The 26,808-nt window shown below is 41.0% G+C and overlaps 1 protein-coding gene across 14 annotated transcripts in view; it reads right to left on the minus strand.

The window, feature by feature from the left end:
• anks1b (ankyrin repeat and sterile alpha motif domain containing 1B) overlaps positions 1-26,808 on the minus strand; it is an 865,501-nt gene that overhangs the window by 366,228 nt on the left and 472,465 nt on the right. For 12 of the 14 annotated variants that reach the window (XM_041202978.1, XM_041202973.1, XM_041202977.1 and 9 more), the window contains one exon: positions 17,703-17,822. The exons of 1 other annotated variant lie outside the window; for it this stretch is intronic. In XM_041202978.1, the coding sequence (XP_041058912.1) occupies positions 17,703-17,822 (120 nt within the window). Of the gene's footprint in view, positions 1-8,308; positions 8,392-17,702; positions 17,823-26,808 lie in introns of those variants that run through there. One more of the 14 variants, XM_041202983.1, reaches the window with a different exon arrangement.

Raw genomic sequence — 26,808 nt, forward strand, 5'->3', positions numbered from 1 at the left:
ATTTACTAATCTCAGAGTCATGAAATGTAACAAAGATATCGTCAGAAAACTTAGATTTGTTAACTGTTACCAAACATGTTCAGCATCTGATTCTGATTGTAACCACCATAGGGGGCAGTAAAAATCATTATGATATAACTCTTAGATGTACTTGGCAATGCAGCATCACAGCAGTTGTACTCCCTCTATCTGTTGTCTTGAGGTTATGATATTACAACAATATGTTCCTTGAATATGATGCTGGATTTTGTTCAGTCATAACAGAGCTACCCATGACTTATAAATAAAGGAAGGAAGTTATAAATGAAGTAAGTTATCCAGGCAGGAACATTAACAACTGATGGTAAGATAGCAGCATTTCTGCAGAGCATTTAGTGAAAAATTGATCCTCCATCGTTAGGATGATTGCTTGGTGAATAATTTGAGCACCTGGATAATCAATTTTATGATAGGAGTTCTCATACCCCTGAAAAACTAAATTTGAAAACATATGTCGCAAATTAAAAACAACGCACAGCTGTAAAATAGCAATCCTGGCTTAACAGTCAATAGAGTCCCATCTTCTTAGTTTAAATTATTCCCTGTAGAAACTCTAAGTTTTATTTGTAAATTTCTCTTCCTTTCTAGTTTAATTCCTCTTCTGTATTTAAATAGATGGTAATTCAATTTTCTCTTTCTACTCCAGCTCACAATTCTCATATTACATAATTATTGGGAATTGTATATTGAACATAAGAAATAGGAACAAGAGTAGGCCATTCAGCCCCTCAAGTCTGTTCCACCGTTCAATAAGATCATGGCTGATCTGATGTGGCCTTAAACCACTTTCCTGCCTATCCCCCATAACCCTTGTTCCCCCTTGTCAATCAATAATCTGTTGAACTCGGCCTTGAATATATTCAATGACCTATAGCCTCCACTGCTTCCTAGGGGAGAGGATTCCAAACATGAACGACCTTCTAAGAAACTCCTCCTCATCTCCATTTTAAATGGGAGACCCCTCATTATTAAACTGTGGCTCCTAGTTCTAGATTCTCCAACAAAGGGAGACATCCTCTCAGCATCTACCCTGTCATGCTCCCTCAGAATCTTAGATGTTTCAATAAGATGACCTCTCATTCTTCTAAATTTCAATGAATATAGGCCCAAACTGCTCACCCTTTCCTCATAAGAAAACCCCTTCATCCCAGGAATCAGCCTAGTGAACTTTCTATGAACTGACTCCAAAGAAACTATGTCCCTCCTTAAGTAAGGAGACCAAAACTGTACACAATACTCCAGGTGTGGTCTCACCAATGTGCTGTACAGTTGTAGCAAGACTTCCCTACTTTTATACTCCATCCCCCTTGCAATAAAGGCCAACACTCTGCTTGCCTTCCTAGTTACTTGCTTTTCATGTGTGCTGTTTAAGATTCATATATAAAGGCACCCAGAATCCCTCTGTACTGCAGCATTCTGCAGTCTCTCTCCATTTAAGTAATATTCTGATTTTCCATTCTTCCTCCCAAAGTGGGCAATCTCACATTTTACCACATTGTACTCCAGCTGCCAAATTTTCATCCATTCACTTAACCTATCTACATCCCTTTGCAGATTCTTTGTATCCTCCTCACAATTTGCTTTCCTATCTATCTTTGTCTTGAATTTCTATTTTCCATATTTTCCATTTACAAACATATTGCAATGCAATAAATCAGAACAGACATTGGCCAAGAAATTCGATTGTGCTGAATCAGGGTGAGTGATCTTGGTACTACACATGTTGCCTGTACATAATGAGGCTGCTACAGGGCTTGGGAGAGGGGGATGCAGACAGTGCCAAACACTGGGGACTTGGATGGAAGTGGGATTGGAGGGGGGGGAAGTGTTTTGGCGGGGGCGGGGGGGGGGGGGGATTGGAGGGGGATATGAAGGGGACTTGGGAAGGGTGAAGGGGCGGCTAGAAAAGGAGCTAGAAGTGAAGGCTGGAAGGAACAGGAGGGGGGCAAATGGTTTGGAGGGGGAGGGGCAGATTGGAGGGCATTGGGGGTGGAGGGAGGATGTGGGGTGAGCTGTTGGAGGGGCTGGGGGCTGGAAGCGGGGGCTGGAGGAGGGAGATGGTTTGAAGTGGGGGCTTGGATGGGTGGTGGAGGGGGTTTGGAGGGGAACATTGGAGGGTTGGAGTGAGCTGGGGAGAGATTAGAGGGTGTTTGGGGGTTTGTTGGGGTGGGGGAGGTTGGGGGGAGGATTGGAAGGGGCTGGGGGGTTTAGAGGAGGATTGGAGGGAGGTTGGACAAGGTGGTGAACTGGAGCATATGGGAGATTGGTGTGAGGTTGTAGGGGGCATTGTGAGGAGGTTGAATGGGTTTGGAGAAGGTTCGTGGAGGTTAGAGGGGTTTTGGGTGGTCTTTGGGGTGGGGGGGATTTGGGACGGAGGTTCGCTACAGAATTGAATTGGTTTGTAAATGTAGTGGTTTCTTTGTAGCCACTTTCCTAACATCAGTTGATTACTCTGATTAATTATCCTGGGAGAATCAGCACTGGGCCTCCAATTTCACCATTGGAACTGTCACTCTGCCTACTGCATGCAGGTGTAATGAAAGAAAGACAAAACCTACATTTATACAGCGCCTTTCACAATGTCTCAAATCGCTTTACAGCCAATTCAGTAGTTCTGGGTTGTAGTCACCGGGATAATGTAGGCAATGTTATCAAATGGTGCAGCAGGCTCCTGCTCCAAAAACACATGTTCATGTCATTCTGGGCTGGATGAGATGAGCTGGGCTAGATGGCCTTTGTCATCCATAATTACCATGTAAACAGAAGGTGGAATCATGGCTGGAGTTCTGTTTATTTTGTTGCTAATGAAGTATCGTGTACAGGTTGTGTGTGGTGAGGTTGACAGGACAGGAGTGTGTAATGGGCTCATAGTGAATCAGTAACCTATTTTACATTGCACATGACTCTCGCGGGTCTTTTCCATTAACTTCAATCTTGTTCTTTTGCCCACTTACCTATTATCCCACTCTATCTTGGCACCTTTTATGAGTTTTTTGAGGTATTGAAATATCGTGATAAAGTTGTGTCCCATAATAGATATTGAAAATATATTGTAGTGAGAAGCAGCAATCAGCAGAGTCTTCAGATTTGTTGATCAAGGAAACATAGATACAATTGTGAACCAGCCTTTGTCCTCTGGCCTCTTAAACGCTGTGACGCATCTGAGGGCCCCAACGCTTCTCAATGACGGTGAAGACCTATGTTGTTCAATCATTCCACTTTTTCGCTTAGTAGTCATTTGATCTTTCTATCTTGTGAGACTGCTAATAAAATTGAATCCAATTATACCCCCTGTATGAAATAATTATATTGAATAATATCATGCACTGAGGCAAGAGAAAGTCATCTTCTACTTCTACACAATGGAAAAGTTATTGTGCAGTTTATCTGGAATGCAAATGTTGAATCTTTTCCCCAAATATGAATTTACTGTCACTATGTCTATATGGTGCAATATGCAGAACATGTTAATGAGAGCTGATGCAGTCACCAAAGTCAGTGTCATTGTCTGCACAGTGTTGGAAATGACGAAAGGGATATTTTCCTGTCAAATTAACAGCATTGCACAATGCTGTTAAAGTAAAATTTGTACTCTCTACTTTGTTGCATAGTCGCAGTAGGACCACCCATAGGACACACACACACACTAACAGTGCATTATATCATTACTGCTCTTAACATTGACTCACGCTACATATATAATCGGATGATATTTTTAACCAGTGGGTGTTTTCACTTTACTAGGACCTTCTTGTGATTGTTTAGTGAATTGATTGGTGAATCCTGAAAGAGGAAAAAAATATCATGTATGATTGAGGGGGAGGGTTAAAGTCGGGGGGAGGTGGGGTTGCGTGGCGGGGGGGAGGCATGGGGAATAAAGGGCCTAGAAACAGGAGCATTGGGGCCCATGATTTCTCTCCTTGGCTCTGTGCTGGTGGCAAGACCACAGTAAATCGATCCACTGGCCCTACTTGTTTAATACTGGTGCATGTCCCAGTCATGGTCCCAGAGGCAGATCACTGGGTTCTGGAAAATACTAACATCAGTCAGCTCCTAAGTAGAGTCCATGGATCAAGGTGGCAATTGCGGAGGTAGGTGAGGCAGCGTTTGGCAGCTACCAATGATTTTAATATGGAGCCAAAAGGAACATTCCTTTTCCTTCACAACAATGTTAATTTTGGAAAAGTTACATTACCTTTTTGGAGACAAGCCCCAGAAATCCCTTTGAAGACTATTGGTCTGGCTGCCAAATGTCTGTGACTACTGATTGCAGTATACATGGCACATGGTGCTATCAATTGCAAACAGATTTTTTAAAGAAGGCCTCACTCACATATTCAGAACCTACATATGCAAAAGGTCTCATAGGCCTGTTTCATATCCTTTTCCATCATTGGGTTTGCTTATTTTTTTTGCAAAGTCTTCCACCTCCATGCCTGCCTTAGCCTAACTGCTACTAATAGCTAATGCCTCATTTATGCCTTTGTCATCACCAGATTTGATTATTCCATTTCTCTCCTGGCATGGCCTGTCTTCCACTTTCAGTAAATTTCAATTCAACCAAAAATCTGATGCCTGAATTGTATTCAGCACTTAGTCCCACTCACTCATTAACCCTATCCTTGCTGATCATCTTTGCACAAACAATCTGCACTCCCACTTATAGACTTTGGCACTGACTTTTTAAGATTGTCCTTGCATCATTGGAATTAATTTAGGTTTGAAGGAATTAGACTTTATAATCTATAATTTTGAGGCAGCATCCCTTGACTTCATGAATGCCACTGCATTAATTTGCTTGACACATAATTTGGTCTAAGTTTTCTTCCAATGACATTTAAACTGTAGAATGCATCAGTACTTAAAAATCTAATCAACTCAAAATTGAAAGTTTCCACTCTCCTCTCCCCTTCTCTTACAAATTAAAAAAAATGTTATGAACTAACAAACAGGATCTATTTCTCAGACTCTCAGTACAATTCATACAATATCCAGTCAAAGCAATTTGGATGCCACTTGAAATTAGGAATGTGTGTATGTTACAAACTGAAATTATTTATGAAATATGGAATGTCTTCCCCATTCCAATATTCTTCTGCAGCTGAGAAATGAATTATAAGCTGCATTTTAGAGGGCCAGTATCTTGGTGAAAATTTGCATGGCCAACATTTTTTTGGTCACAAACATGTATCAGAGCGTCACCTGCACATGATTTCATGGTGACAAAAATGACTTGTGGTTTCCTGCTTCTCCCAATAGAGAGAGGTTTAAATGCTCCTTTAACATGAAAGTGCAGTCAATTCTCATTGTAACAGGCCCTTTGGCAGGCAGCCAAAAAAATGCTAAGTGCCCAAGAAAATGTTGGTAGTTGCAATGTCTGCATTTTCCTAAGAAAACATTACTTACATGCCAGTACACACTGGATCTGTATTTAGCAGACATTATATACACACTACCATTTTCCAGATCTGTATTTATGGTATGGTACACACAGAAGCATAGAAATTTACAGCAAAAAAGGAGGAGGCCAACATTATTGGTCCAGCTTTTTGCTTGAATCAATGACAATTTTTCTGTTTAAAATAATTACCCAATTTTCGCTTTAAAAGTGCAATGTTCCCGCCTTCACCAATCCATGTGTTCAAGAGTTCCAAGCTCCAACAAACTCTGTTTTATGATATTTTTCCAAATGCAATTTCCCTCTTTTAGCAAGGAATTTAAGTTGATGACTACTCATCGCTAACAAAGGAAATATAGTCTTTCTCGATTCACTCTATCAAAGCCTACAGATTTTTTTCTGTTAAATCTCCTTAGTTACCTCTCCTCCAGTAGATAAAGTCCCAGTATCTCAAGTCACTCTTCATGTCTATAGTTTCGCCACCCTGACATCTGCTGAATCTACATTGTATACCCTCTGTGGCTGGAGTTTTACATGCAGGTGTTGGCCTTGTCTCCAGCTGGAAAGCTTGGCCGGGAAGCCCCAAGCTGATTTTATGGTTACCAGGCTCTGAATTGGCTCAGGTCATGGTTTTCGCACCAATCTGGGAGTAAGTCCCTCCTCCAGGAGCTGCCATCCAATCAGAGCACTGGCCACTGCTGGGACAGCAGCCAGATCCCCACAAGGATCGTTGCTGGAGGTTGGCTACCAAGTTAAGTGGGGCGGTTTCACCAGAGCCAGTCAGGCAGAGCCCGGCAAGGGGGATGGAGGGCCGTGATCAAAAGGCTGGGGGTTGGGGGCTGGCCTGTTGGGGGCACATGGTACCCAAATTGGAGTCACCCTCCCAGTCTGCAACCAGGTCACCAAGCTTTACCTGTTGGCCTCAACATGTGGCATGGGCATCCAGCAGTGGTGGGGGGAGGCGGTTAAGTGGCCAGTAATTGGTCACAACAACCTCAATTAGCCTAAGGGCAGATGAGCTGCCCAACACCTACCTGACCGCTGGTTAAATTCTGGGGGAGGTGGATAAGCGGCAGTGGCAGGAAGATACAATCATTTTCATATTATTTGGAATTTATTGTAAAGTAGAGTAATAACAGGGTCTGTGTCTATGTGTGTGCACATGTCTGTGTGTGTGGGACTTAACTGAATTAGAGATAGCTGATCTGAAGACTTTGACATAAGAGAAGCTAGGTTTGAAATGCTAAATAGGTAAACATGGGTGAAGTTTTAGAATGTGAGGGGTAAAGGGAACATTTACATTTGAATTCAAAAGAGGGGGTGAAATGTTTCACCTAGCCAGGAGAAGTTAAGAAACAGTATGGTTATTTTTCCCAAAGATTATTGTTAAAATTGGTACAATGATAGATTTTTACTATTAGAGAGGTAAAGTCTAAAGAGTGAAACAATGGGAATTTGCATTCAAAGGGGAAAATATTTAGAGAGAAGGCTGTGTGAAAGGGCAGGGATTCTAAGATCTAACAAGTGTGAAAAGCCTCCAGCCTCTGTGCCAAAACTGCTGCCTGCAAGAACTGAAGTTAAGAAAACTCACTTTGAATTCAACTGTTCAGGGTATCATGTTACTTTGCCTAGTTCCAGAATATTGCCGTTGGCGTTCAGCAACAGGCCCGACACGCACAAAATGACACACGGTGACGTTGGGCATGCATCCCGATGTCATCGCGCGTTATTTAGATATTTGTTCGGCGGGCGCATGCTGGAGGCGGCTGCGTGCCCGTCAAAATGTCAACAGCCTAATAAGGCCATTAAAGAACCAATTAAAGTTGTTACCAACACTACCTGTCCAACTTTAAGGCTGGCGGGCAGGCGAAGAGCCCAAGAGGCCTTCACGTTTTTGAGGAAAATTCATCGACGGACGGGATGACGTTTCTTGAAGGTTTAAATAATTTGCTAAATGTACAAACATGTCCCAGCTCATGTGGCACTGTTACATGAGGGGACATGTTTAAATGATTTTTCAGATCCTTTATTCAAGATTTCTATTACCAGCTTAATCTTCCGCAGCTCCGTGCCTCAGGGAGATTTCTGCATTCTTGCACGTGCCTGCGTGAAAGAGCGCAGGCCCTGACTTTCCCTCCTCCCCTTGCCCCCACAGGTAGCACTAGCGCTACCAGCTGTGTGTCACACTGGGCGGGCCTTAGTTGTTCCGCCCACGTAAAATGGCAACAAGCGGCCAATTGTGGATGGCAATTGGCTCCGCACCCACTTCCGTCCGGCCCTCCCAACATAGTTAAGTTTCTTGTCCATGTCTTTTAAAATTTTTTTTTTTTTTAAACTGGTGCTTTAACGGAGGTGCAACTGGAAGTTAGTTTAATTAGGGGAGCTAGGAGTTATCATAGTAGTAATTTGTAGACCAACGTGCTTAACATTATTTCTTTTATTAATAAATGTTTAATTTAGTTTTGTAAAAACCCTCTAAAACTCGTTGGACTTAGTATTCCTGAATTCAAGGCATGCACCTTGAAATAAATATACAAATTGCAAAACTGTTGTGGCAGTTATTTCAAGTTTCCCTTTGGTATTTGAGCAGCTCAGCATTTACCATCTGCTGTGCCATAACAGGCAGGCATGATGTCCCCTATGCCATGCTATCCTCTATGCCATGCCACCTGATTTTATAACCCCCGCCCTCCCACCTGCCAGCATGATTCTGGAGTGGTGCATGGCATAAAATTCCAGCCTATAGCTTTCACGTCCTTTCTGTTGTGGAGCACCAAAAACAGCGGGCTACTCAAACTATGGCTAACCAATGCTTTGTACAAATTACTTTACTCTCCTACTCGTTTCCTCTATTTATAAAAGGTTGTCTACCTGCAGATGCACTTGCAGAAAATTGTGTATTTGAATCACTAGGCCTCTGTTGATCCAATGGAGATGACACCAAATTTGGAGTATAGTGAGTACTAAGGCAAGCTGCGACAAAATACAAGATACCATTAACAAACTTGCAGAATGGGCACATAAATGGCAAATTAATTTCAATATAGGTATCAAAGATCACTGTACACAAATTGACATCGAAACCACGAAAAAATCTTTCCAAAAATGCCAAGTATAAAATGTGCACTGCCAATGTTGGTGTAGGTGGTTGCCATTTTTAAATGTGAAAAAAAACCCACCAGTAATTCAAATTAAATCAATGTGACACGTTTTAGTCAATGAATTATTTCCACAAACTCCGCAGTTCGGTTGCTGGGCATATCAAAATTCATGGGCGTTTCATCCACGTTGCCAACGTGACTTAATGGGTGCTCGTGTTTTTGCCGCTGTCTGATGATAAATCAGTGAAAGCTGGTCATTTTGGCACTGAAGTCTTTTGGTTGTCTTTCAACCACAACCTAACCAACTAGCTGTTGCTCTAAAATCCTTGTTGGACTCGGGGTTTGATTCGGCACACTTAAGTGCGTATGTACACATTGCATTTCTGGTGACTATGTCACCATTCTGGCGATTTTCAAGGACCCATTATGATACATGCTTCTCCGGGTCAGGCTGGTCCCTGTTCTCATGGTGCATTTGGTCTTGGGCATCTTCTTCAGGGCAGATTCCTTCTTCCATTCTTGCATCAGTTTTTCACTAACACCAAATTCCCTCACTGTGCTGCACAGTGGTACATTTATTCCACAAGTTAGCAAATGTACAATTTTTAGCGTGAAACTAGCTTTGTACTTCAACCTTTTTGCCAGAGGACCCATTTCTGTTTGTTGTTCATCCACCCGGTCTGCTCTGTGTGGACTTGTCTTAAACTCCAGCATATCTTCCTGGCAACATGACCCGTACACTTAATTGATCCCAGGTGCTGGCTTATAGGGTAGTAAAACATGAGGGGGTGTCGACTTACATGCCAAGAATTGGCCTGAACATGAACTCTGGCACTGAAAAATATGGGGTTTTCTTATACATCAGGTCAACTTAAATGCTGCAGTCTAAGTGTAAAATAGTGTATTTTTGAACAAGGATTAAGGAAGCTGCTTAGTTCTGGGAAATTAAGAATCTAAATTGGGTAGAGGGGCAAAAAGATCAAATGATACAGGCCATTAAAAATAGACATACAGTTTTAACAAAGCCACACCAAATGCAAACAGAATACTGGGTTTATTCCAGAAGAATAGTGTTCAAAATCAGAGAGGTGGTGTTAAACTTTTATAAAATCTTGATTAGAACACACTTAAGGGTACTGTGCACAGTTTTGGTCCCCATTTTACAAAAAGGATATAGAAGCAGTTGAGACATTTAAAAAAGATTTATAAAGATGAAACCAGACTGAGAGGGTATATGTTTCAGGAAGGATTGCACATGTCTGGGCTCTTTACTCAATAAGAGGAACTGAGATGTGGCCTGATGGGAGTCTTCAAAATTATGTAGGGTTTTAATAGGGTAGAAAACATAGAGAATGGGATTCCATTTGTCCAAAATTCAGAGTCATAAGTGTAAGTTTGTGACTAAAAAAATACAGTGAAGAGTTCAGGAGAAATTTTTTTATTGTTTGTCATGAAAGTATAACAATTTTCATAATATTTTTCTGGTTTATTGTTAAGTAGGTTTATGGGGGTAACTATAGTTGGGTCTGTGTGTGATTTAACTACATTTGGAGTTGATTAGACTGCAAATTTAAATCATCAAAAGAAGCTATGTGCTTGACATGCTAATGAGTAAACATAGATGCTGACTTAGTATGTGAGGTGTGAAGGGAACTTGCATTTTTAGACAAATGAAGGGATATTTGGATTTCAAAGGGATTTTAGTCTGATTACAACTAGCCAGATAAGAAAGGCTGAGAAATGTTTATTTTTCCCAAAGGTTAATGGCAATATTGGCAGCATGAAAGTTTTTATGTTATGAGGGAGATACTGTTTCAAAGACAAATGGAACAATAGAATTTACATATTAAAAAGAGGGAAACATATATAAAAGAGAATGAAAGATTAATGTGTCAGAAGGCTATGTAAGATCTAACAGGAGCGTGTGAAATAGCCTTCGTGAAGCCTCCAGCATTTGTGGATATGTCTGCTGTCCACCAAAACTGAAGCTGAAGAAAAGCCATTTGGAATTCCACTGCCAGGGTATGGTGTTAACTTACTGGATCTGTTTAAAATCTAAAATCTACTTCTGGACCATTGCCTTAAAGGGATTGTAACCTGGGGTCAGGTTAATCAGGTATTTTAGGAGTTATTATAGTCGTAATTAACTATAGTCTTATGTATGTGCTTGGAATATTTTATATTTTGTTAATAAATATTCTAATTTAATTTTTTTAAAAACCTCTAAAGATCTTGGTGGGCTTAGTACTTCTGAATTCAGTGCACACATCTCGTCATAAATACAAAATGCAAAACTGTTGTGATATCACAACCAAATTTCCCTCATGGATTTGGTCCACCTGCCACACATCTGCCAGTGTTAGAATATGAAACTTGCTACCACATGGAGTGGCTGAGGTAAATAGCATAGATGCCTTTAAGGGGAAGTTAGAGGGGGTACACAGGGGTGAAAGGAATAGAAGGATATGCAGATATGCAGAGAGTGCTAGACGAAGTAGACGGAGAGGAGTCCCATGTGCAGCATAAAAACTGACACAGACCCATTGGGCTGAATAGCCTGTTTTTTGCTGTAAATTCAATGTATATATTTATATTCCTTGTATTTTTCCTTCTAAAGTGCATCACCTTACACTTAATCTCAGTAGATTGCACCCTGACTGCCCGTTCTGCTAACTTTCTTTCTCTCCTTTAAATCTTTTACAGTCCTCCTTCCTGCTTAGTAAATTACCATTTATCATCAAAAATTTGACGATTATACTCCCTGAACTCAAATCTAGATAGTACATATCAAAGGAGAACAAAATTGAACCTACCACTGATCTGCAGTTAATGCCATTTCCAAACCTTCTGCAATCTGAGCAATGCCAATTTCCCCACCTCTTCTTTCCCCATTAACCAATGTTTCGTCCATGTTGCTACATTCCCATATTTGTATACCTTTTGAGTAAAGTTTTCTAACAAACCTTCTGTAAGACACCTTATTGAAAACATTCTAAAAATCCATCTGCACTACATCTAATCTAGTCATTCACTTCTTTAGCAAAACTACATTAAATTTGTCAAGCATGACTTCCCTTTAACAGATCCATACAAGCTGTTCTTGATTAATCCATGCAGTTATTAAATGTTCACTTATTTCATTTCAGTATACAGAGAGGTGTGTTTTGTTGTCAAAGTTGCATCACAAATAATTAGTTGTGTTACTTAGCAGTCTCTCCAAACAAAAACAAAAAATCGTAAATAATTCTTTTATATAAAGATCAGGGCAGAATTTTCATCCCAATGTGGGAGTGGGGATGGAAATGGGGAGTGTGTAATTTAGCGCTGCCAGCCAGCGTACTGGTTTGCTGGCACCATCCCACTCCCAGACCATTTTCCCAGTGGTGGAATCAGGATAGAAGGACTACCCACTGCTTGTAGACACGTTGCCAATTCAGATGAGTAAGAGACCAATTAAAGCCAAATATCAGAGGCTGACTGGAATTTTCACGATGTCTGCAGGCCCCCCACGGCATCAGGAACAGGCCACCTGCCTGGTGGCAGCCTCTCATTGACAGAGATGGGAGCCAGCACTCCAAGCTGGCTTTGAAGCCTACCCCACTTAATTGGCTACAAGCTGCAGCCTGTTACAAAAGTATAATAATTTTCACAATATTATTCTGGTTTATTGTCAAGTGGGTTTATGGGTGTGAGTGTAGATGGTCCTGTCCATGTGATTTAATTACATTTTGAGTCAGGTAGACTGCAATCTTGAAATTATCAAAAGAAGCTAGGTGTAGAAATGTACTTGAAATGCTAATGAGTAAACATGGATGCTGCCTTGGCATGTAAGGTGTGAAGGGAGTTTGCATTTTTAGGTAAGTGAAGGGATTGTTTGGATTTCAAAGGGATGTTAGTCTGTTTACAACTAGCCAGATAAGCAAGGCTAAGCAGTGTGTTTATTTTTCCCAAAGGTTACTGACAATATTGGCAACATGAAAGTTATTATACTATGAGAAAGGTACAGCTCCAAAGACATATGGAACAATGGAATTTACATATTAAAGAGAGAGAAACATACATAAAGCAGAATGAAAGGCCAAGTTGGGTGATGGCCATGTAAGATCTAACAGGACTGTGTGAAACAGCCTTGAAGAAGCCTCCAGCCATTTGTGCCCAAGTCTGTTGTGTCCAATAACTGAAGTTGGAGAATGCCATTTGGAATTCCACTGTCAAATAGATACTGTGTTAACTTGCTGGCTTGCTTTCGTTAAATCTAAAATCTATTTTGTTTGACTGTTGCCTTAAAGAGGGTGTGAAACTGGGAGTCAGATTACTTAGGAATTTTAGGATTTGTTATAGTATTAAGTAATTGTAGGCCTATGTATGCATTTGAAATATTTTTTAAATGTCTAAAGGTCTTAGTGGACTCATTACTTCTGAATTCAGTGCATACATCTTCTCATAATAAATACAAATTGTAAAACCATTGTGGTAGTATGACCAAGTTTCCCTTGTGGATTTGGTCCACACGGCACACATCATCTGCCACGTCATAACACAGCCACGGTCCTCTTCCACAATAGTAGCCCAGTAGCAGTGGCCATTTTTAAAAATTCAAGACTTGTAAAAGTGCTGAGAGGGTGCCTCAAGACGGATTTACAATGACAGTCCAGAGGTTCTTCTGTGCCAGTGAACCTCCTATTAGCCCTTCAGCTTCAAGAATCCACCCAACGTCATTAATAGGATGGTGAGCTCGCCCTCTGGTCACTTATTGGCTAATTTGATCAAAATACTGCTGGGTGACTGCTCCTGACATAGGGCAAGGTAGGGAATCCCCATTTGACCCCAATGACAAGCCCCAGCCCAAAACTCCAAGCCAGGGTGTCTATAAGGCTTGACATTGAAGTATTTTTGTACATGACAATCTAATAGGAGTGATATAAATAAGATCACCTGCAATGTCTGCACTACAGGAGACAAGTATGTTGCAGAAAAGAGAATGGTAAATAGAAGATATGAAGGGGAAGCATTGTGAAAAAGCAAAGAAATCGATGAACATATACAGGTTAATTATGGTAACAACACATTGTTACTATGGGCGGAAGTTAATGTCCTTCTCTGTGGCGAGTTTGTTGGTGCCGTACATTTAAATCAGGTGGGAGGGTGCAGACCTCGCTGGCTTCCTGCCTCAGCCCCAAGTAAGTCTGTGGAGGGAAGGCTCATGGACAGACTTCCCACCCTGATGCAAAGTGAGGCACTTGAGTGGGCATTTAAATCCCATTTAATCCCACCGCTGGTGATATTCACCCAAATTTGAACAGGGCCTCGCGATGCAGCAAGTCCAAAGAGCAAGCCTTGTCAGGTTTGCTTGGAGGCTTCTGCGGGGGGTGGAGGAGGGTGTTCCTCATTCAAGCCTGATCGACATTGTGGCATTAGGCAGGGGTGGAGGGGGTGGCCATTGAGAGCCAGAACCCCATCCTTGCTGCCAACTCCCTCCCTTCCTTCCCCACAATCTCCCTCCCACTATCACATCTGCAGCCTGGGTCCCTCTGCGATCTGTGGCCTCAGATGGGTATATTCCTGGCAGCAGCACTGCCTCCCCAGTGGCATTGCCAAGCAATGAAGAGCTGCTGGCCTCTGATTGGCTGGTAGCTCTTGGGGGGAAGAATCGCTGCTCCTAGGGTCCTGGAGAATGCCCATCACTGCCTAGATTGGCAGCTAATGCAGCAGGCATACTCGAAAAAAGGCACACGAGGCTTTCGGGCAAGATCCCCACCACCTACTTTAAATTCCACCCTAAATTCCATTTCATCCACTCTGACTTGATACACTTGAAGAGAAGAACTACTCAGACGACTTGTGCCTAGAGATCATAGGGTGGAATCTCTACACTAATTCTTCTGGTCTCCCATTGCATCTTTAACAGAAGGTATAGCGTGAGATTGGGATTGGGATTGAAATTCTTTCATCTCATTCCATCCTGAGTCAAGAATGCAATCTTTATGCATTTCCCGTGTACCTTTGGAAACGTGACTTCAAACTGTTTACTGCCAAACATTAGAGTTAATTATTCTTCAAAAGCCGACTAGGTTTCAAATATATAATGACCAATCACGGATATATATAGATATATTTATTTCTGTACAAATAATTCATGTCAAATAGTTTAACGCAGAAATCTTTGCAAACACCAAAAGAAATCATTTAAAGCATATGTAAGTGGCAGTAATACAAACCTTTGGATCACAAGATGGTCACAACTTAGTGAATAAAAGAAAACAGCCTCTAGTTCTGTGCTTGTGCCATGTGTCAGAGCCTCAAAACTCATTCAACAGATTCAACTCCTGACCAAGTCCCAGGCGTGCACATAGACAGACACCTTCATGATAGTCATATACGCATTGGCATTTTCAACCCAGTTTAGCACATAGCTGGATGGTTTTTGGACCTTGTGTCAATTTGTAAATACAGATAGTGCAATTTTCTAATTCAGAATATATGATTTGGGGATAATTTATCAAGAGTTGAAGACTGATGCATCCTTGACATTATTCAAAAACAAAACTATAGCAATTGGACCATATCAAGATAGGAAGTCAAACGGTGGATATTGAGGCAATTTACAGGGTAAAATGTCCAGTATATGTAAATAGAATCCTGAATATTGCTTGAAAAGTGAAATGTTGCTTACAGCAGACATTGAGGCCTGTTTATTCATGCATAATAAAAGCTTGCAACTACAGAATGCAAATCCATTGCTGTATGTCAGGGATTTTTCTATTTGCAATAATGAATTGAACTGCTGTGCTTATACCATTACTTAATCACTCTAAGCCTGCAAAGGTTTCTGGATAAGAGCAGCTGAATGAACAGAGTGGCATAGATGATTTGCATATGAATGTAATTAATTGAATTGTGTTTGACAACAAATATAAATGTTAAAAATTGGCTCATACTCTTTTGGTCAGCAATTATGGAGTCTATTTCAAATTGATGTTTAATAACCTGTGAGGTCATCATTAACAATCATAAAGCTATTAGAAGTTGGGCTTGTTGTTTTAGAGCAGAGAAGGCTGAGGGGAGATTTGATCGGTGTTTAAAATCATGAAGGATTTAAACAGAATTAATAAAGAGAAACCGCTTCCAATGGTTGAATGGTCAATACCAGGGTATAAATTCAAGGCAGCTGGCAAAAAACAAAAATGAGTTGACATGAGGAAAAACTGTACCATTCAACAAGCAGTTAGGATTTTGAATGTACTGCCGGAGAGGTGGAGACATTGCTGAATACAATTCAATAGTAACCTTCAAGAATTTACATACTTGAAAGCAAACATTGCAGGCATATGGGGAAAGAGCCAAAGAATGAACTACCTGGATTGTTCTTCAAAAGAGTCAGTACAGACCCAATGGGCTGAATGCTCTCTTCTGTGTTGTAGTATTGCATGATTCTGATTCCAATGACCATATACATGTGCTGGCTGGAGGTCTCCAGTGTATAAACAGGGCCGTCAGCAGCTAAAACTGAAGCACTCGTAACCAGGGAACAGCAATTCCCTCTCTCAGCAGCCACTTGACTATTCTATAGATTTGGTTCAGAATATATTTCAAAGCTGTAAGTAATCCTCAATGTTGATGAAGTAGACACTTTATTGATGCCCAAATCTTAGAATGGTGTTCGCGGCCACAATTGTTCAAACACAAACACTGTGCATTTGGACTGAGAACAAGCAAAGCAATTCAGATAAGGGGTTGGATTTTACGTGTCCGTACACACACACACACACACACACACACACACACACACACACACACACACACACACACACACACAAAATCAATCGACTTAAAGAAAGCTGTCCCTCAGCAATGGCACACTGAGGGGCAGCCTAAATGACCAGAGAGTGGGACTTCTGCCTCTCAGTGGGAGGGCAGTTAATTATATTTTTTAAAACAGTGGGCAGGCTGCCAATTTTGGTGCCCACCCATCTATCACTTAATGGGGACCAGGTTGGGGTTGGGCAGGAGGTTTTACCCATCTCCAGTTACAGTGTTGTACTGGCTGAGGTCAGAGAGAAGGCTGCCTACCCAGCCTCTTGGTAACTGAGAGAAAAACTTATTTTTATGCCACGGTGTGGATACTTTGCTAGGAACTAGTTTGGAACTGGGACAATTCTTTCAAAATTATCACAACTGGCTGTTTGGAAAAGCATGCTTTTCAGAGAGGCTGCTTTGTTATAAAGTCCATAGTCTTGATAGTTACAAGGTGACAACAAGGGGGCCAGGGGAGTTTTTTTTTAGGAAAATCTAATTGAGAAGCCTGGAAATGCAGGCTCCCATCCATCAGACATGAAAGACTACAACACAAGGCCACTGTGGGGGAGCAGAAAGGAGGAAGGGAGAGATCGCAGGGAGGGAGCACTGTGGTTTGGAAAGATCGCACATGGGAGAAATTGTGGTCTGGGAGGGAAAGGCACAGATATGGGTGTCGGAGATCACAGGGTGAATTGATGGGTCGTAGAAAGTGGGCGGATTGAGGGGTCAGTAAATAAGTTAAGCTTGTTGAGTCTGGAGGAAACATTGCTGCTTCTCGTGGCCCATGAGCAGTGGTATGAATGCGCTGACCAGATTCACCCGGTCCTTCTCACCTCCTTTTACCTGCCATGTTTTCCCTGAGGCCAGGATAACCCAGGTGAAATGGGTAAGAAAATTAAAAGCCTGTTAAAAAATAAGGAGGCACACAGCTCTCTTCAAAGATTTTACAAACCAATCCACCTCCTGAGAGCAGATTGGTCAGCCATGCTCTTACCCTCCTTTGTTAAAACCAGAAGTGGGTGAGTTAGGATCACGTTTGAAATTTTTAAATGCTTAACTTCTCATCTGCACCCAGACCACCTGTTCTTGGGGATTAAGATTACACCCCATGTTCCTAATGCATTTATTGACTGAGGTATTACTAAACAAATCACAGGAAAGAGCTCCAGCAGGATGCACATTGATAGCCAACATGGAGGCTGGAGCCTCAGTGAAAGTCTTTTACTGGTGTGGAATGTAACTTCTGTGTTACATATTGGCCACTGAATTGGAATAGAGTCATTTTCATGCTGACTGACCAATAAATACAGTACCTGGAACTTTTCTTAAAGTAATTTGCATAATTCAGAGTCTCAAAGTTCCAGTACCTTTGACCTTATGTGAAGGTGAGGCTGCTGGTGATGAAATGGAGGCCCGAGGGGTTGGAACTGGACATTGCTTCCCTGGTTCTTCTGTTCCCTTTAGATCCATCTTTTGCAACATGTAATCTGTAGATTTAAAAACAAATGACAGACATGGAAAACAGCTCATGTATTTAGCTTTAACTGATAAGGTTTGATCCTACATTTTTTTAAAATTACAAGGATAAGTCTCATTAGAAGCAAGAATGCAGATAATCCATTCGGAACATTCAAATAATCTGTCTGTCTTGGCACACACAGAACCCCCTCCAGAACATTTTCATCTATCTCCTGTCTTGGCACCAATCCATGATCACCAACTTCCTGGTTTGTTGGGAATCTATTACCTTCCCTTCTGACTGCTTGAAACCATGTCCACATTCACTAAGCTATGTGGCAGTTTCAACCTGTTTTGAAGCATTCTCTCAGTTTGTGCATTTTTCTCATACTTCTCTTTCTTTAAACCATACTTTAAATTTGAAACCGAGAATGACAAATTGACCATCAAATACAAAATAAGGATCCCTTCAGGTGATATTGCAAGTACACTGATACAGGAAAAGAATAAAATAACATCCTTTCACACCACAAACCAGTAGCCACTCATGGAGAAGCAAGGGCAGCATCTGTCGCAAAATATACAAGTGGTAGCTTAGAAATGAGAAGATAGCAATGTTGGGTACCAATCACATCTTTTTCTGACTGGTATCAGGCGCACCAACCCGGCTGATAACATAGGAAAGTGTGGCGACAGCATGCATGGCTCCTCTTGTATTCTAGTTACTCCTTGCTTTGTGACTAATCTAATTAGTGTCATTAAGTGTAGCTCTCCAAGTTTATCCCCAAAGCTATAAAGGTCCACTGGGTGTGCGGAGCTGTGTCAAGGGCAAGTATAGATCAGGATTTTAGGGCTGTGTAGACAACTTTAAACAAGTGGGATAAAGAGAGGCTGTGTCACCCTCAGGAGGAGTTATGCTAATGAGATCCACCACCAAAAGTGCAAATTCAAAAATTAGATTCTTAAAGCCACTAGTTGAAGCTTACCTTTTGAAAAATGTTGCAAGCTAGCGGCAGTTAACTGCTAAGAATATTTTCTTTTGATTTGAAAGAAACTATCTTCACATCTTAACATTGTTTACTGCACTTCCCTACAGTATTGCTGATTACTGGAGCAAAGTGCTGAGGATGGTAATAACTTTGGGGATTCCTATTTCACTCCCAGATTTGAAAGAAGATGAGGAGTTCACAAGAGAACAAAAAATACAGGTAATAAATGAAAATTGAACTGCTACTGATCATCAATTTCACTCATGGGGCACTGGCAACAGTACGGGGCAAAGTGTGAGCTGTATCGTTGGGACCGTCTTCACCTAAACCGTGCTGGGACCAGTGTTCTGGCAAGTTGTGTAACTAATGCGGTAAAGAGATTTTTAAATTAAATAATGGGAGTGAGGGATCGAGTGAGGGAAGATGTGATGAATTACAGGAAGAACAGAAGACAAGAGAACAAGGTAGCAATAAGGATAATGATAATCAGAGCATGGCAGGAAGGGACAGAGCATACCAACTTAGAAGTGTGCCAGCAGGTAAGTCTAAATGCTGTAGGGCAGGATATGCAGGAAGAAATAATGAGGGCTTGTGGGAAAGGTGCAAAGATAATCATGGGTGATTTTAATCTACATATAGATTGGACAAATCAGACTGGCAAAGGTAGCCTGGAAGATGAGTTCATTCAATATTTTCGGTACAGTTTCTAACAGCAGCACATTCTAGAGCCAACCAGAGAGCAGACAATTCTTGACCTGGCAATCCGCACTGAGACACAATTAATTAACAACCTCGTAGTAAAAGCACCATAAGGTAGCAGTGATCATAACATGATCGAATTTTGCATTCACTTTGAGAGAAAGAAGAGTGGGTCTAAGGCTAGTGCTTTAAACTTAAATAAAAGCGATTATGAGCATATGAAGACAAGGCTGGATAAAGTGAACTGGGGAATTAGGTTAAGGGATAAATCAGTAGAGATGCAATGCCAGATATTTAATTAGTTATTTCATGACACTCAGAAAAGATACATACCAGTGAGAAAGAAAGATTTCAGCAGAAGGATGCATCTTCAGTGGCTAACTAAGGAAGGTAAAAACAGGATCAAATGGAAAGAAAAAGTGTTCAATTTGGCAAAGATTAATGGCAGGTCAGGACATTAGACAGAATATGAAAAATAGCAAAGAATGACTAAAAAATTAATCAGGAGGGAGAAATTAGGGTATGAGAGAAAGCTAGCTAGAAATATAAAAACAAACAGTAAGTGCTTCTACAGGTATTTAGCAAGGAAAAGAAGAACTTAAAGTGAGTATCTAGCAAGTGAGTCTGGGGAATTATTAATGGGAAATAAGTAAATGGTGGATGCAGTGAACAGATATGTATGTGTTGTTCGTAGAAAACACAAATAACATCCCAGGAAAACTTGTAATTCAAGAACTGAAAGGGAGGGAGGAACTTAAAACAATTACAATCACCAGGGAAAGGGTACTGAGAAAATTATTAGAACTTAAGGCTGACAAGTCCCCAGGTCATGATGGATTTCCTCCTAGGGACTTAAAAGAAATGGCTGCAAAGATAGTAGATGCATTGGTTTTGGTTTTTCAAAATTTGGCAGATTCTGGAAAGGTCCCATCAGATGGGAAAATAGCAAATGTTACTCCTCTATTCAAGAAAGGAAGGAGACAGAAAGCAGGAAACTACAAACCAGATAACCTAATTTTTATATCATAGGGAAAATGCTGGAATCTATTATTAAGGGTGTTATAGCAGGGCACTTAAAAAATCCTACTGCAATCAGGCAGAGTCAACATGGTATTGTGAAAGGCAAATCAAGTTTGACTAATTTGAGTTCTTTGAGCAAGTAACAAGCAACATGAATGAAGAGGAGCTTGTAGTTGTGGTGTACTTGGAATTTCCAGAAGGCGTATGATAAGGTGCCACATCAAAGGTTACGACACAAAATAAGAGCTCATGGTCTAAGGGGTAACATATTAGCATGGATAAAGGGTTGATTAGTTGGCAGAAAACAGAGAGATGGGATAAATGGGTCAATTTCAGTTTGGCGCGATGTAATGAGTGCCACAGAGATCAATGCTGGAGCCTCAACTGTTTACAATCTATAAAAATAACTTGAAGGGACCGAATATATGGTTGCTAAATTTGCTGGTTACACAAAGGTAGGTGGGAGAATAAGTTGTGAAGCGGACATAAGGAGTTTACAAAGGGAGAAAGATAGATTAAGTGAGTGGGCAAAAATTTGACCAAATATGTGAACTTGTCTGCTATGGCAGGAAGAAAATAGCATATTATTTAAATGGAGAGAGATTGCGGGTAGAGGGATCTGGCTGTCCCAGTATATGAATCACGAAAAGTCAATGTGCAGGTTCGGCAAGTGATTAGGAAGGCAAATGGAATGTTGTCGTTCACTGCAAGGGGAATGGTATAAAAAATTGGGACATTTTACAGGGTGTTGGTGAGACCACATCTGGAGTACTCAGTACAGTTTTGGTCTCCTTATTTAAAAAAGGATATAATTGCATTAGAAGCAGAGCGGAGAAGGTTCATTCCACTGATTTCTGGGATCAAGGGGCTGTCTTACGAGGAAAGGTTGGATAGGTTGGGCCTATACCCACTGGAGTTTAGAAGAGTGAGGGGTAATCTTATTGAAACATACAGGATCCTGACAGGGCTTGACAGAGTGAAAGCTGAAAGCATGTTTCCCTTTGTGGAGAAACTAGAACTAGGGGAGACTATAGGGGTAGGCAGGAAAGTAAAGGCCACAATCAGATCAGTCATAATCTTATCAAGTGGTGAAGCAGGTCCAAGGGCCAAACGGTCTTCTCCTGCTCCTAATTCATTTCATATGTTTAACCAAATGGGTTACCATTGACCAGAAACTGAACTGGACCAGCCATAAAAATACTGTGGTTACAAGAGTAGTCAGAGGCTAAGAATCCTGTGAGTAATTCACCTCTTGACTCCCCAAAGTCTGTCCACCATCTACAAGACACAAATCAGGAGCGTGATGGAATACTCTCCACTTGCCTGGATTAGTGCAGCTCCAACAACACCCAAGAAGCTTGACACCATCCAGGACAAAGCGGCCCATTTGATTGGCACCCCATCCACCACCTTAAAATATTCACTCCATCAACCACTGCAGCAATGCACTAACGTTCCTTCAACAGCTTCTAAACCCACAAGCTCTACCACCTAAGACAAGGGCAGCAGGTGCATGGGAACACCACCACCTGCAAGTTCCCCTCTAAGCCACACACCATTCTGACTTGGAATTAAATCGCCATTCCTTCACTGTCACTGGTCAAAATTCTGGAATTCCCTTTCTAATAGCACTGTGGATGTACTAACACTACATGGACTGCAGCAGTTTAAGAAGGCAGCTGACCACCACTTTCTCAAGGACAATAGCATGGTCAATAAATTCCCAGCAATGCCCACATCCCGTAACAAATAAATAAAGCACATGTTAGTGTCAGACCTGACATTCCTGTAATCAACCCAAATAGAATGTTCCAAGTAAGGTCACCATATTGATTTTATTTTTAGGTCAGTCTGGTTGAGAGAAAATAGAGCAATGCAAGAAACTGGTCCATTTTGTACCTTGGTCAGTTTCAGACAAGGATGAACTGGGACAGTTTAAGGTACAAGAAAATTCAAGAGTTGGAGCATTTGGAACTGGAGTTAAGCCCTTGAGAATTGTGGATGAGTTTACTTATATAGGTGCTGTCAGGTCACAAAAGCTGCCAAGGAGTAGTTTTGTCAGCAGTAGCTTGACTGAATTTTCCCAATCTGCACGTTTTCTGGCAATTCGCTGTCAGGTGACACCTTGGCTAAAATGGCAGCAATCTGAAATCTGAGCACATAACAAACCTGAGCTGCATTTCTGGAGATGACATCATTTGGGCAAGCCATTAAGCCAAGCATAGGTGTACCTGTTTTCACTTTTTAAATTAGATGTAGAAGATGCCATATGACAGCATTCTAAAAAGTCATTCTAAAAAGTTGCCATGGTGACCTGACCAATATTCCTCTCTCAATTACCACCAAAAAAAGACCAATCATTCACCTCATTTGCTGTTTGTGGGTCCTTTATCTCACTTGCTGCATCTAAATGCTGTGACATGGCACAAGGGTGCAACAAGGCACAATGTAAGTGCAAATTACATCTTTCTTTAAAAGCCAATTTTCAGCAATGGTAAACCATTACTCTGACCTTACTCTAACCTACAAAATTAGATAATTAGATTAAGAAAAGGCTTAAAACTTTAGTATTGCCAGAAAAAGATTTAGTGAGGCTAGTTTACACAGAAGAAAAATGATGTGAAAGTTATGAAATAAAGGGGGGCAATTTAATGTAAAAGAGAAGTAAGTGGGACAAAATAGGCCTGATCAGCAACATCCCCTCTAAAGATTTTGCATTGCATGGGTCATTTGTTTAAGTGCATAGACCCTTGAAAAGTAACTTAAAGGGGCTGACTGCCCAGAAGACATGAAGGTAAGAAAGTGTGTGTGTGTCTGTGTATAAAATTGATTCAACTCTACGTGCTTCTCCCATTGTAGAAGTCAGTTCTACTGCATCACCCAGTATTAGGTTCAGCCTGCTAACCTTTCTGAAGGAATACACCCTTGGACTTTTGATTCAGGACTCTGGACTTATGTGATACAGTAATACTTATTTTTGTCCGTGGTCTTTGCCCAGTATCTCTTTCTTTCCTTTATCCCTCTTTTATTGTGTGAATGTACCAGGGGCTGTGTTGCAAACCCCCTTCCTGCATTTTTGAGTGTGTGTAAAATAAACTATCCTTCTGATTTTACCCTATCTCGAGTTTGCTGTGGGGTTATTATTTGAGGATTTAATCACCCCAAAAATTGAAGGGTTGGGGAAAATACACCACCACTTATCAAGGGGGAAATCAAAAATCAAAAAACACCTTTCTGTTTACAGATGGGTGGCGAGAGGAAAAGCCAGGGCTGTTTTAAATTAAACACCCTACTGTCCATAATATTAGGGATACGCATGTTGCAGCACAGCTGTGTGACAGCTTAGAGCGACAGTGCTGACCAGGTCAGCAGAGTCCATGTTTATTTCTTATTTTTCACTAAAATAATGTTTTCATATTAGAATTTCATGAAAAACATTGGATTACAAAACTCCTGATATTTGAGTAGACTTATCACATAGCAGCTTTAATATTGAAAAATGCCACAAAACACTTCACAGGATGCAATCAAATAAAAATTGGACAACAAGCCAAGGAGAAAATATTTTGGAGGGGTGACTAAAAGGGTGACCAGAGAAGGGTTTTTAAAGGAAGAGAGCAAGGCAGAAAGACGGAAGGTTTGCGGGGAATTATGGGGAGTAGGGCCTAGTTTGCTAATGAAATGCCTACCAATAGTGGACTGAAAGGAGTAGGTGATGCACAAGAGATCAGAGTTGGAGGAATGCAGACTTCTTACAGGGTTAAAGCTTTAAGCCAAAAACCTTTTCATCCCATTTGATTATCAACTCCTACAAAATCTAAATAGTTTATTCCTGACAGTTACCAAAGACACAAAAGTGACTTCCTTCACTTATATTTTTCCCAAATGAAACATGTGTATTTTGAAATTATTTCTGCAATATTAATATCATTTATCATCTCTCAATGTTAGCCAGAAATTTACAAAACCAGCCAGCTGTCTAAGAAAAATCCAATAATCATGGGAGAAAACATATAGGCTTTCATTCCACCACAAAGAAGCTTAACCTAAATATAATATTCATATAGGCTTAATCAAAAACCACTTGTGTGTGTAAAATGATGATTCCTTTCCATTTAATCAGGTGTGTTACCTTCACTTAAATTGTAATTACTCTGTCAAAAATCATCTACACACCACAAATCTGCATTACTAAAACCATATGTCCTGTCACATTTCCAGTGTTTACTGTGCCCACACTTATGCTATAAGGTGACACCTTCCCACCTTCCTGTCAGAGTTTACATGGTATTTTACATTTAATGTGGCAGTGTGTGATGAAGAATCACTATGGTTGCACAAACTGGCCACCAGGTGGCTTTTCCCAATGAATCACTTCAAAACGTTTTCTGAACCATTTTTTCTATCAAAAATGTTCCACCATTTTTATTAGGAAGTAAAACTTATAGTTTCCAAAATAATGGTTTAAGCACCACAAACAATGACATATTTCATGGTAGTGGCCCGGATTTTGCATTAATAATAATGATGAGGCGAACAACACTCACTTATTTTGCAGTAAACCAGAGAGCAACATACAGAATACACATAGGCACAGTTAAAGATGAAAAGCTGGAACCTGTGGGCTCAGTCAGCCTGATCCAATACAGGCTGCCACATAACAAAATTGCACCAATAAGACTTGGCATCAAAACTACCAGAGTTCAGAAAAGTTCACTAGGCTGCTTCCTGGGATGAAGAGTTTGTCTTATGTGGAAAGGTTGAGTAGCCTGGGCCTATACTCATTGGAGTTTAGAAGAATGAGAGGTGATCTTATTGAAACCTATAAGATTCTGAGGGGGGTTGACAGGGTAGATGCTGAGAGGATGTTTCCCCTTGTGGGGAAATCTAGAACCAGGGTGCACTGTTTCAAAGTAAGGGGTCTCCCATTTAACATAGATGAGCAGGAATTTATTTCTCTCAGAAGGTCATTAGTGTTTGGAATTCTCTTCCCCAGCAAGCAGTGGAGGCTGGATTATTTGATATATTCAATGCTGAGTTAGACAGAGTTTTGATTGACAAGAGCGCCAAGGGTTATGGGGGGACAGGCAAGAGAATGGAGTTAAGCCATGATCTTACTGAATGGTAGAGCAGGCTCAAGGGGTTGAATGGCCTACTCCTGCACCTATTTTTTATGTTTCTTAGGTATATGTAGTAATTTTAAGTAAAACCTTTCTGATTGTTTTAGGGGGTCACATGATTATACTCACAAATCAGTCCTAGGCGTGGGTAATCTTAGGGGTGGAGCTATCTAGTCATGGACCTAATTCAAGCATGTAGCTTCTAAACGAGCTCTGTACATAAAGTTAACTGTTTCAAGTAAGAAACCTGTCCAGTACACCAAGTTTATTACAATTGGCAACGAGGATAAATAGCTCCAATGTTGCACCTCGCCTCCTGAAGGTGAGTACATCAATTCTTAAGGAAAGAAAGAAAAGTATACTCACCGGTCATTACACTCTTCGGCAGAATTGACCCTTATGACCCGTCCATGAAAGAGTGAAGCCAGTGCATAGAGCGCCTAGGTTTTTATTTTGTGGCGAACGAAAAAACGGTAGAGGAGAAGCGGAAAGCAATTCTTTTAAGTGTCTGCGGGAGCAAGACGTATAATTTCATACATAATCTGATGGCCCTGAACGTGTCCAATTCTAAATCTTTTAATGAGCTGGCAGACCTTGTGGAGACACATTTTCAACCTAAGCCATCGGTGATTATGCAAAGATTTAAGTTCAACTCCAGAATAAGGGCCCCAGGTGAATCAAATGCAACTTATATTGTGAAGTTAAAACAGTTGACTGAGCACCACAACTTCGGAGATACACTCAATGACGTGTTGTGAGATTGTTTGGTTTACAGCGTACGTGACAATGCCAGTCAGCGCGTTTGCTTGCAGAAGATGATATTGATCCAAAGCATGCCATGGAAATAGCACTAGTAATAGAGAGTGCTGAGGGGTACTTGCAGGCTTTGTAGAGTGTGCAACATGTGCCGTTCTACAGTTGGGGTGGGAACCTACTGCTGAGCGTGGCGCAAAAACTAGGGAGACAATAGTGCGGCGGGAAACAGTCTCTTCTGCTCGAAACATGAAAAGAATACTGGAAGCATCTCACATCTGATGTGGGGGTAACCATATACCCAAACCCTGCAGATTTAAAGAGACAGAATGCCACTACTGTCAAAAAAAGGGCATGTAATAAAGCAATGTAGGGTGAAATCAAGACAGCAGACCAAGATGACTACAGTGTACGATATAACTGAACCAGAGGTT

This window comes from Carcharodon carcharias, chromosome 13 (genome assembly GCF_017639515.1).
Source record: "Carcharodon carcharias isolate sCarCar2 chromosome 13, sCarCar2.pri, whole genome shotgun sequence".
Taxonomy (NCBI): domain Eukaryota; kingdom Metazoa; phylum Chordata; class Chondrichthyes; order Lamniformes; family Lamnidae; genus Carcharodon; species Carcharodon carcharias.